Source organism: Netta rufina, assembly GCF_964035555.1.
Source record: "Netta rufina genome assembly, chromosome: 1".
Lineage (NCBI taxonomy): Eukaryota > Metazoa > Chordata > Aves > Anseriformes > Anatidae > Netta > Netta rufina.
The window spans coordinates 192,537,207-192,549,617 of NC_140123.1; the positions used below are offsets into that span (position 1 = coordinate 192,537,207).

At 45.0% G+C, this 12,411-nt stretch overlaps 1 protein-coding gene across 1 annotated transcript in view; it reads left to right on the forward strand.

The window, feature by feature from the left end:
* Positions 1–362: 362 nt before the first annotated feature.
* Positions 363–12,411, forward strand: part of NAMPT (nicotinamide phosphoribosyltransferase) — a 30,272-nt gene continuing 18,223 nt past the window's right edge. The window contains exons 1-3 of the mRNA XM_084284140.1: positions 363–521; positions 10,693–10,849; positions 12,057–12,160. Of these exons, the coding sequence (XP_084140266.1) occupies positions 462–521; positions 10,693–10,849; positions 12,057–12,160 (321 nt within the window). The 5' untranslated portion in view covers positions 363–461. The remainder of the gene's footprint in view (positions 522–10,692; positions 10,850–12,056; positions 12,161–12,411) is intronic.

Here is a 12,411-nt window from a genome sequence, read left to right on the forward strand (position 1 = left end):
GCGGGACGCTCAGAGGCAGGGGGGCAGCTCGCCTTCCACCTCCAGCCCCCCCTGCCGGGAGAGCCCTGCAGGAATTGGGGCAGGAGCAAAGCGAAGCCCCCCCCGCTCCCCCCACCCCGCAGCGCGCCCCCGCCTCCGACCCATGAGAGTGCGCGCACAGGGCCGCTCGCTGACGTCACCAGCCCCTCCCCCAGCCATCGCGCGGCGCCCTCGCGTCACCACCGCCCCTCCCTCCTCTTCCCCTCGCCCAATAGCGAGCCGCCCTCCCCCCGCCGCGCGGCGGCGGCCAATCAGCGCGCGGGGAGCGCCGCGCCCAGGCCCCGCCCACACAGCGCTGGCGGGGCCCGCCCCCCTCCCGCGGCGGCGCAGCCCCAGTCCGCGCCGTGCCCGTGCCCGCGCCGTGCCCGTGCCCGCGCCTCGCCCCGTGCTCGCTCCCGCGCCGCTGCCGGGGCCCCGGCGCCATGGAGTGCGCGGCGGCGGGGGCCGAGTTCAACATCCTGCTGGCCACCGACTCCTACAAGGTGCGTGGGGAGCCGGGGGGGGCGGCACCGAGCGGGGGGGGAACCGTTGGGACCGTTGGAAGCGTTGCCCCCCTCCCCCCCCCCCTCGGTGGCCGTTAGCGGGGCCGGGAGCCCCTCACGGGGCGGGGGGGGCGGGTTCGGCGCCGGGGCCGGTGCCCCGAGCACGTGTGGGCCGCGGCGGGGAGAAACGAAAGCGCGGCGGCTGCGGGAGGTTTCGTATCCGGCGGGGAGCCGGGCGTGCCCTGCGGCACCGGCACCCGGCCCGCCGGGCAGCTCCTTCCCCGCTCCCCAATCCCGTCGTTTTTCAGCCCAAAACGCCGTCAGCGCGGCAGGAGGGGAGTGCGGCCCGGCCCCGGGGCTGCCCGGAGCTGACCCCGCAGCCCCTGAGCACCAGGCCTGCGGGATGCCGAGCCCGGTGCTACACACGCTGCCTCATCACCTAGAAAAAGCTAACTTTATTTTCCCTTCAGGAGCTGACTTGCAATTCAGAGAGGTGTTTGGGGCGCTAAGCGCAGCCCCAGTACCACTGCTTACTTTATTACGGTCCCTAAAAGGTTTATCCGCTCACGGGGGTGCACGTTTCTACAATTCAGGCCCCCCTGTTCACAGGAAGGTGAGCTGGAGCCTGCAGGATGCTGATAAGATCTCAGAGCATCTCCTCGAGGGCTTGTGGAGCTGCTTTCATTCAGGGCTTAACCTGGCACCGCTGCTCTTTAAGGTCCACGCTCAGTGTTCACTGTTAACCTTGGTTCAAATGTGGGAGAGCCGCTTCTCTTCCATGTTTGGGACAAATAACACCCAGTACTGTGGGCATGGGTTTAAACAGCATCTATTTTAATTCTAACGTGCCCCTGCTTCCCTTAAATTCACTGCATCTGGTCAGGGATTAGTGCTAGGGAGGAGAACTGGGATGACAGACGGCATTTACTTCAGTCTCATTTGCTGATTTGGTAACAGCCCCCAAGTTGTAGAAATCCTAAAGGAGTCAAGTAAAGGGCTGAGTTTTTTTCTAGTTCAAATTTAATTTGGATGAAGTTGTCTGTGGCGATTAGGAGCGTTTTGTATTGTATCAGAAGCAGGTGGAGTTGCCTGCTTTGCTTTGTTAGGGCCATTCAAATTGTTTATCTTCCCATGTACTTTGTTCCAAGTCTTAAAAGCTCCAATATCGTTGAACAATGCTTTTACAAGTAGCTTCTTTTATCTTGTTAGGTAACAGGAGCGAGCATCACTTACCTTCTCCCTGGGTGATACTGTCATTTCCTAATCAATGAAGCACACTTAGTGGAAGCACTTTCAACAACAATCGTGCTAAAATAGCTGGTAGTCTACAACATCAGACTTCTTACAGGAGTTACCAAGTGCTCTGATTAGCAATTAGAACAAAATTGAGAGTTGATGTTGTGTTTTTCTTCTTTTTTTCAATATTTCTGCTCTATCCGCAATCGCAGCATCTGTTTGTGCGCAGCACACAACAATCACACCGTGAGGCAGAACACGTAGCTGTGCTGGGAAGTTTGCTTGGTGATCCTGACACAGATCCGTACGAGCTAATGGTGGTGGCGAAAGCCACGTGAAAATAAACAGCTCGGGGACAAAATGTGCAGTGTCCCAACCAGCACGGCCCTAGCTCAGGCAGCTGTCCATGAGTAACAAGTTGTGGTGTCCCCGGCTCGTATCTGTCACAACTCATTAGTTTGAGGCAGGACAGTGCTGGCTCCGCTGTCCCACTTCTGTGTTGCTACAATAGAAAATTTGGGATGGCGAGAAAATTGGTGACTGGTTTAAGTGCCTATCAAAACCCAGGAACAAGTACCGTAAAGCAAAGTAATTTGGTAGGCAAAGATTTTTCCACTGACAGCTGATCCGGCCTCCTCCCTCCCAAACCGCTTTCCTGTCTGGGTGTGTGTCACAGGACATTTCATCTCAAGTCACAGACAATTATCAAACACCCAGTTTCAGTATCGTACTTAATTCTCATGTGCTCCGTTTTCCTGGATAGGAGTTTATTCCCAGCAGGTGAATTTCAGACTTCCTCCGCCCTGAACCCAGTACTCAGATTCCTCTGTGAATCAGGGCTTATGGATCTGTGCAAGTGCTCCATGATTTTGAGATAAGGTTTCAGATTGCCTAGCTTATCTCTAGCCCCAATAACAATATAAATGTTTTTATATCTGATGATTTTTTCCCTCCCTCAGTACTTTGTTGCATATTCTTAAGCTTCTCCAAGTCCCCCAGGAGTATAACTCCCCGTGTGCTGGGTATTCAATGCCATCCCCTCCAGGTCTGGGCGTGGGCATCTGGTATGGTGTGTATGTGTCTTGCTAAACAACTAAAAATGTAGGTAAAACACATTTTTTAATTCTTCGGACCACAAGACTTTGAAGAAGATGACCCATGCAGAGTTATTTGGGGAACTGCTTTGTGTTAATGCCTGATGCAGTGATGATACTTCTAGCTGTGAAGCTTTTTGCTGGTGACCCGATGTTGCTGACAAAAGCCAGCACGTGAAGTCAGGATCCTTGTTGCTAGTTTGAGAGCTGGAGGAGGGGCCATCAGCAACTTCACTCCTTGAAGTTGACAGCTCCTCATGCAAGCAAACTGCATGCTGTCTCGTTCTGTCTATACCAGGAAGTTCCTCACTCTGGTTTTTCTTCTTTTTTTTTTTCTTTTTTCCTTCTTATCAGGGGTTAATGTGTCCTAACGTTGCCCTTCCTCCCATCCGGGCCGTAACATTCCTCCCTGTGGTGCCTTTCTCATGCCCCTCTCTGGCAGGTTTGCTCCCTCATGGTGCTTCCCAGAGAAAAGTCCCGTGTCCTTCAGCTCCTCATCCATTCGGTGCTGCTGACATGCTGCCTCTCTCTCCTTTCTCTTTGATTCCCAGCGCTCTGTTCATCCCACGTTTGTTTGTTTGTGCACAGGCAACAAATCTTCCAGGGAATCCCTATCAGAGACTGTCCTGGGGGCAGCTTGGCAGAGCTGTGAGCCCAGCCTGGAGAGTGTGAGGAGCGAGGGGAAGGGCTGTTGGAGGGAGGCACGAGCCTCGTTTGCTAAAGCAGTGATAGCTTCTGTTGTTTCTACCAGTGGGCTGCCTGGCTGCTGCTTGGGATGGTTTGTAATTAAGCTGATAGCTCTAACAAGCTGTGATGCAATTACTCCATAGGAGGAGCGACTTGCTATCGGGACTGTAAATGAGATCTGTTTCTCTTTCGGGATGCTCCGAGGCAGCTTAAAGATTTTTGCTTAACTCCATACATCTTCCATGTTGAATCTTAATTATTTGTCGTTGCGAGTGACTTCTTACACTCGGCATGGATGCAGAAGAGCACTTGTGAAGCATTTCACACCAGTGTGTGTTTATTCTCAGGCTCCAGCAGGCGGCACGTGCTTTATTTAGAAGGCTGTAGGTATGCGAGGAAGAGTCATGAGTAGCCTTGAGCTTATTGGGTTTGATTAGTACTCAATGGTGGCATATTATTCTTCTTTGGGGCACATATATGTGGATATATATTTATTTTAATTGATAGGAGTTGGACTCAATGATGCTTGTGGGTCCCTTCCAACTCGGGATAAGCTATGATTCTAATTAAAATCTTCTGGTAGGGGTGCAAATGTGTTTTGTTGCCTCCTGTAATTTTGCCAGTGGAAGATAACGGAACCTTCTGGGCTGGCATTCCTTGTAGGAAGCAACCTTTGCTCTGTCAGGGGCTGTTATCTTCCAAATTTTGACAGCCATGTGGTGGTGTCCCAGCCCCCAGGTCGTCATTGCTCCGAGGGAACACTGCAACGGGACAGGATCCAGACAGTTTTTAAATGAACGGGAAGTACACCTTCACTGAGTCACTGCAGCTTTCGTTTTCAAAAAGTTAAATGTGTCTCCTTTACATTTAAGGATCAGGAAACTTGTAGCAGTATGTGAAATACTACAGAGGACTACTTAAACATGTGTGAACAGAAAACATAAGGTGTTTTGTCATCTTTGTTATGATAATCTTGGATGCAAAACACTGGAATTTGGGGAGGTAAAGAAATCTGTTGTAAAGTGTTACCTTTTTTAAACATTTTTTTTTGAGCATTTTAGAATACATTTAGTTACAGTGCTTACACTTGACCTTGTTTTTCAGATGAATGTGAATGTGGTCACTTTGAGCATCTCTTGCTGTTATGAGCAGCTTCCTCAGAAGTTTGGTTATGTGCATGTGTTCACCTTTCTTTCCATAGTACTGGCTGATCTGTTAACTATTTCTTGCTCACCTCTCATCCTCTTATTTTTTAACCTGTAAGTAAGAGATGATGGATGAACTAGAATACAGAGACATTCAGATTGGTAGAATATCAGCTTTCAGTCTCGGTCATAACCTGAATTAGTTTCTCCTTCTCATCTATAAGAGCCCCAATATTCTCACTTAAACACTTCCCTAATCTGTGTTTGCTATGCTTGTGCCACTTAAAGTCATCTGGGGTCTCTCTGAGGCCATTTTCTTATGGTAATTCGAAGTTCATATATGATCAAAATAAGAAGATTGTACTTGACTATTAGGTTTTTTGTTTTTGTTTTTATGCTTTTCTGCAAGCACCTTGCACTTAATCTACCATTGTTGGATGCCTTTTTTTTGTTAACTTCTTAAAGGTTGATTCTCCTGTGGTTGCCTTTTGTGTTCAGATAAGTTTATTGTTTAACCACACCAACTCTGGGTTTGGTTTTCATTTCTACTTTTATTTGTGGTACGTGTTCCTTATGTGACTGCTTTGGAAGCAGCAAAAGCATCCTTGTTGCATCTGATTGCTCGTCGCAGGTTTTTTTCTTCCCAAAGAGGGTCAGCAATAACTGCTGTTAGTTATGTTAGTTAGTTAGTTACCCAGTGAGGTATATTTGATAAAGCATTTCCTTTGTTCCCAATTACTGGTTCACTTCCTCCGTTGTCAGCTGTGTTTTCCATGGAGGTTATGGGCAAGCTTTGCTTTGAACCCCTCCATGGGTTGAACCCGATGGAGGGTTAGGTGAAGTACCCTTTCAATCACCGCCTCCCTCTCCCTACACGAGGTTTTCACCTGGTAATACCAGCACTCCGGCTCTTACAGGTGCTTCTTCAAAGTCTCTCCAGCAGAAATGCCTGAAGCCCCCCTGCAGTAAAGTCACCTCATTCAGCGGGTTGTATGTGGGGGCGAGGATCCCCCAAACACATCTCTGCCAGCACTAGTTAGTTCAACGAGCCATTCTGACACCTCATCCTGCAACTTTGGCTCTTCTTTTTGTCACTTAGAACAATTCTTACCTATACTGACATGGATATAGCCCATTTTGTTGTATGAACGAGGCTTGCAGAAGTGAGCAAGCCATAATTTGTGCCTTAATAACTTTCTGCAGACCCTGAAGTGACCCAGTTGAATAGCCTATCTACCAACTTCCTTCATTCCACATTCCTTCAGACTTATTTTCTCCCTGATTCTCCCTTGTTTCCCCGCGATTCTGTGTTTCTGCCTTGGTTTCAGTAGCTGGGCTGTTCCATACCTACTTTGCAATAATTTTCAACTAACCCCAGAAAATTCAAGTACCTTCGTAGCTGAGCTGGCGTTATCTTATCGCTTGTGGAGTTACAGTACAGGCCAGACCCTGCTGGTAGATCTCTGTGTTTTGTTTTCTTTGCTGCAGACGGGGCTCAGAGGCATCTTTCTGATGGTTTGTGGTATCAACGTGTTGAACGCCAGGGATAAACCACTGCTGGAGAATTTGGCCACACCTGACTCCTGTACTTACGTCAGACCTGGTTCCCCTCCTGTTCTCAAATGCTTGATGTGTATAGACTTAAACAACCTTTTTAAAGTAGTTTCACTGCAAACTCTTGTACATCAAGGCTTATAAACGCAGGCTGTTACTCCAAAGGGTTTATCATCTAGCCTACAAAAAAAAAATAATACAGCCCTTTGCCTCAGTTCTCCCTGTTTTGTTATGAGTACCTGTTAATTCATTTCTCTTAAAATGTGACTTTTAATATTGGGTGTTTTCTTGGAGTGTTTCCTCGGATGCCTGACCCAAATCTGATTTGTGCTTTATGTTCTTCTCAGATGGCTGACTAGATTTAGCTACACAGATGAAGTCCTCACAGAGGTGTTCCTTGCCCAGCATGCACCTTTGCTTGGATTAAATTTAATAAGGAGCAATCACAACTGGAGGATAGGTGCGGTCCTAGTACATAACCTTGTTGTAGATGGCTGGTTGTCAGACTTGGAGTGGACAAAACCTAAACCACAGTCTTGAACTAAGTATCAAAAGGCATTAGAAGATATTTTGGAGTTCTGGTTTTTTTTGTTGGTGGTGGTGGTGATGGTTTTTTTGTAAGGGGTCTCTTAATCCCCTACTGGGACTTTGGTTTTGCTTCTGTTAGTTTCTGTAGAAGAGGGGTTTTCTGTTGAGTTTCTAGTCACTTCTGCTTATCAAGAGCCTGTCTGTACAGGTCCAGCTTCTGTCATCCCCTACCCGAAAGCATGGGTTTACCAATGCTGTCTCAATCTGCAAGTCACATAAAACACATTTCAAATGCCACCCGTTGTCATGGATTGTTTTTTCTACTCTTAAGTAGAATACAGAGAGAATCAAAACATCTGACAACAAGGGCAGCTCTGGCAATTTTCAAAGTGTACTTTTCCTTGTGCAAGCGCGTTGTAGTCCTGTTCGTGTGGTTGGTTGTAGAGTTTGTTTTGATTTGTTTTCCACGGGCGCTCTGTCTCTTCCGTGAGTGTTCCCGTTCCCTTGGGCTTGATCCTTCCTCATATTTCATTTATTTTCTACCCCAGACATTTGACTACGTATCCAAGTGCCTGCCCAGCACTCTGGTGCATGGCTATTAATTTCCTACCTCCCAGACATCCAGAAATCCCTGCTAACAGTGAGATCTGCAGTGATGCTTATTAAGCAGATGTGCCTCCTAGGCACCTTCTGTGCCCTGCCTGGTAGCTTGCGGGCACAGCCGGGTCCAGACAACTGCCCTCTGGCTGATGGCTGCGTGCTGGAGGCGCAGGGTGACACCGTGACTTAGCACAGCAGGGACATGGAGGGTTGGGAATGGATCCAGAGAGCTGCAGCTCCTGCTGAACCCGTCGAGAACAGGGGAAATGGCTCTTGTGGATGACTTCTCACGCACTCGGAGTAAGCACTGGTGGGAAGATTTGGGCCTTTCATGCTGTGCTTGTGCCTTTAAGTACCGAGAAGTCTGTGAGATCCTTGCGGACACCCAGTGGGGGTTTTTGATTTTTGTAGCTAAAACCAATAGCTCTGTAGAGCATCAAAGAAAAGCACAAGATATTTAAGATTGCAAAGGTGAAGTTTGCTTAGATGTGAAATATCCTAATTGCCAAGGATGTGTATTTTTCACTGTCCAAACAGGTTCTAGTATGTGAAGAATAGAATTAAATGTTACACATATAACTGTTGGAAAATAAATCATCTTTCAAGTACTTGATGAAATTTAATTGATAAACTGACACTACTTTCACAAGCAATTTTTATCTTGGTTGTCATCCTTAGAGATAACTTTTCTGGAAGCTAGTGGATATACACTTTCAGGTTAAGATCTAATCCAAAGTCAGGAAAAAAAAAATCTAAACCTGTGATTTACTGTTTGAGGAACTTGAGTGCATCTTTTTTAGGTTGAAACTGCCAGCAAGGTAGTTTGATGGAGCTGTTTCCCCAGGCATGCTCCTTAAAGGATAAATTGGCCTGTTGGCTTTCCAGCTGGGTTTCAACATTCAGCTTCCAGTCTACAGCCAGAGCACTGTTTTGGGATCGTGCTTCAAAGCACAGCTAGGATGGGAAGTCCATGAGGAAAACTGCATTGAAATGCACCAGGGGAAGGTGGCACCAACTCACCGTGTGCACTGCACATCCTAAGTGAGTTTGGGGCCTGTAACCCATTGATAGAGAGAAATGTTTAGCTGGAGGAGATGCCTTGGAACAGCGAAAGCCAGAGGTGTTGTGTTTTTTTTTAAGCTGGTAGCTGAGGGTCATGCAAGTTTTCATGATAATGTAGGTGCTAACTTCAGCAACCTGCCTTTGTAACTTGGATAATTAAACTTCGTTAAAGAGACTTGATTTGGCAGTCTCATGTGGGTATAGGTTTGGTTTGTTTGTTTGTTTGTTTTTTACCTTGCTTGAACCATTGTGGATAAAACAATAACGTTGCATCTTTTTGTTCCAGATCATATTCAAAGAATTGGGGTATTGGTTTGGGGAATTGTTTGGGGGACGCTGGCTGTGTGCATTTGGAGCTGGCGCGCTCTGTCGAGTGCTTCTGAAATCATGAAGCTGTAGCATGCAAATTGGATAAAGAATGAAAATCAAGTTAACTGGAGTTCCCAAGTGATATAATCAAATGAGAAGCCCCAGCTTAAAGTCCTGTCCCTTACATGCTCACAAAAAAGAACAAATTTTTTCACGTAAGGGGATTGCGTGGGTGCCCATACTCCGGTTAGTCAGCAAGACGTGACAAACAGTGTATTGTTAGACTGCTCTGTAGTAGGTTTTTTGGATTGTTGTGTGGTTTTGTGTGGTTGTGGTTTTGTGCGTGTGGTAACGGGGTGAGCAGAACTGCCTGGGCTGGCACTGGGATTCACTTTGTTGGGAGCTCTGCCTGGAACTGGGAGCGGGCATGTTACAATTGGTGGGGTGAGGCTTTTCCTAATAGAAACCAAATCTGTCGGGCAGTTTTTGGCTTTGATTTTGATGTGATTAGCAGTAGGCATTCTCCCTTTGGAGATTCAAAAACTGTTTTTTAAATTCTTTAATAGACAATTTTATCAATACAGGTTAAGGGAAACTTTCAAATGTTTTACTTTGAAAGTGTCAGAGGTGCATTTTTTAAAAAGACGGGACAATGTTAAACTGTCCTTTTTCCAATTCAGTGTGGTGTTGGAAAGGACACTCTTTAGGATGGTTTGGAGTAAGGAGTAGCAGCAAGTATAACTCGTAGTTGAGATGATAAGTGTGGACATTTCAGAAAAATCCAGATGTATTTCATGCCTTTTTCAAGTTTTGTTCTTGTGTGTGATTTTGCTTTACTCGGCTGTAGGAACAGTTTTCTCTTACGGAGTGCATAGACTTGTTCACAGACTTTTCTTAATAATTTTAGAAAAAATGTTGATACCTCACCTCTGGGTATGCCTTAAGCTGCTTTATGCATCCTGTAATTTCAACATTCAGATTTACAATATCAAAGTTACATCACTTTGTGTGTGTGTAATATGGAATTAGAGGTTTTGCATGGGGTTTGCTTTTTACATACTAGTAGATAAGAATTTTGCAGATTTAAGTTGCTAATGTTTAAAGTACAGCTGTTTCAAACAACACATTACCCTAAGTAAATTTATGGGTAGATTTATTAATTACCAGTAGTTAATAAAAGCTGGTGTGGCTGAATCCAGTTTACCTGGATATGTTCATGTGACCAGTTTCCATGTGATATGCGCTTTCGGACTGCAACTTTTCGTGCTTCCTCTATGCCAAATGAGAACTTTGTCAGAAATTGGAAAAAAGTACAAAAGGGGAGGTACAAACCCCAAGCAGATCTCGTAACAGTATTACCAGCAGTAACAGGTTTGTAAGCTGGCTTTAACATAATCTCAGCTTGAGAAATGCACTCTGCCCGTGGATAATGGGACGCTTGGGTAGGTGCCATTGTCAGTGCCTTCTTGAGTCTCGATGGCTTTCATCTGAATTGTGTGATTATAGCCTTCAGCACTTCAACTACAAGCAGAGACCTCCACGTTGGTAGTGGAAAACAGCTCTTGGGCTTGACCAAAGCATGGTGGAGTGAAAACTGCCCGGGTAGGTAGGTCAGTGCCCAGTGCTGATCCTAAAATCCCAGCCAGTGTCCTTCCCAGTTAGTCAAAGCAGAGGGTTGAGTGCTGGCCATGAAGGCTACTGGGGAAAAAGGCCTGTTATGGAAGCAAAATAAGATAAAGGAGACAGACCTCTGAACTGAAAATTGAAGAAGTGGGAAATCCCCCAAAGACTTGCTGACTGTAGAGTGTAAACAGGGAATAGTCCAGAAGAGTTGGAGTTACCGTAAGCTTTAACATACAAAGAGCTCTGCTGCAAACCCTAATATTGCCCAATGACTTTTGATTCCTCTTTTTGCAGTGTTGTTTCAAGTACTTACTGAAGTTTTTCTTAACGTAGGTTACACACTACAAGCAATATCCACCTAACACAAGCAAAGTATATTCCTACTTCGAATGTCGTGAAAAGAAGACGGAAAATTCCAAATTAAGGAAAGTGAAATACGAAGAAACCGTTTTTTATGGCTTGCAATACATTCTGAATAAATACTTAAAAGGTAACTGACTCAAAAGTAAAACTTTACCTGAAAATAAATACCTTAATTTTTCTGAAGTCTTTCTGGAGTTGTAGAATTTTAAACAAATCCAGACTATTTTGGTGCAGTACAGGTAGTGGCAGGCATAAGATATTATTTATGTGATTCTGAAAATGAGATGACCGCCCTTGTTAAAAGGTACTGACTTCTAAATTCAGGCACCATTCTACTGTTTCTTTGTGACAATGGGTTACTAAAAACAAAGAGATGTTTGTATCCCTACTTCAGGGGGTTAAATTGAAATGAATTGAAGTGGAGCAAGACTTCATAGAACCACGCAGAGGTACACGTCACATTTTGAACATGAATTTTAGTCTATTTGCTGATTTATTTAGTGTGTAAGGCAGTAATATCAATTTCCCTTAAATTTTTGTTGCCACTCAGATTGCTGAACAAGGCAGCTACATGTGAACATGTTTTCAATATTGACAATTTTAAGAGTAACATCTGAAAAATCCATGGTGGCATTTAAGACTTCGCTTGCTTTTTTGAATTATGTGTGAATGTCATCTGTTCTGACCCAAATGCAAATTGCCTTCTGCCAGGCTTGGGAAGGACAACTTTAGCCATATAGCTTACTTGTCTTTTATCTTGAACCAGAATTCGTAAATCTCTCTGCAAGTTCTGCCAGATATTGGAATTAGACTAAAATCAAAGCGCTTGATAATCTTTTCTGTAGCAATCTGAGGATTGTTCTCTAACATTGCAAATAGAAGATTGGTCACAAAGCAGCAGCAATGATTCAAGTAATGTGGTTAGTCTGTCTGTTTGTGTCACAGAAGTGTTTAATCTGATTTTTTAAGGCCTCTCTATAGGGATTCTTTCTGGAGCAGCGCAGCTTGAGACCTGAGCTAGTCAGGTTGTGTCTTCTGTGTGCTGAGTTGCACAATTGTCACACTCCTTCAGGAAAGTCACAGATAAACAAAACCCTTGACAGGTTATTAACCATCATAAAATAGAAAGCTGAAACTTTTCTTGAGTCACCTGCTGACCACAGTTCCCTTAGCATCCTAATCTATGTAATAAGTTAAATTTGATTTGAGCATAGCTGATTTACTGCACTTGACATGTTTCCTGTGTTGTTATTTTTTTGAGGCAAAGTAACTTTTCTGTGTCTGAACCTATTTGTTATTATTTCCTAATCTTTAATTTGTTTCTGGAACCACAGGTAAAGTGGTAACCAAAGAGAAAATCAAGGAAGCCAAAGAAGTGTATAGGGAGCACTTTCAAGACGATGTCTTCAATGAAAAGGGATGGAACTATATTCTGGAGGTAAAAACTTATGGAAATAATGCAAGGTCATCCTGAAGGATTTATGTATAAACTGTAAAATAAATTTCACAGTCTCTTCTTTAAATCAAGATATTTTAACCGTAATACCAAAGTGTGGGTAAATTTAGCTTTTTCATACAGTGTACAGGGAGTAGAAGCAGTCAGAGAATAATCATATAATTGCAAGTCCATGGAGGAAAAACAATTTTCATCCTTTTGGATGCCAAATACGGCTTTGCAGGTAATAAGGA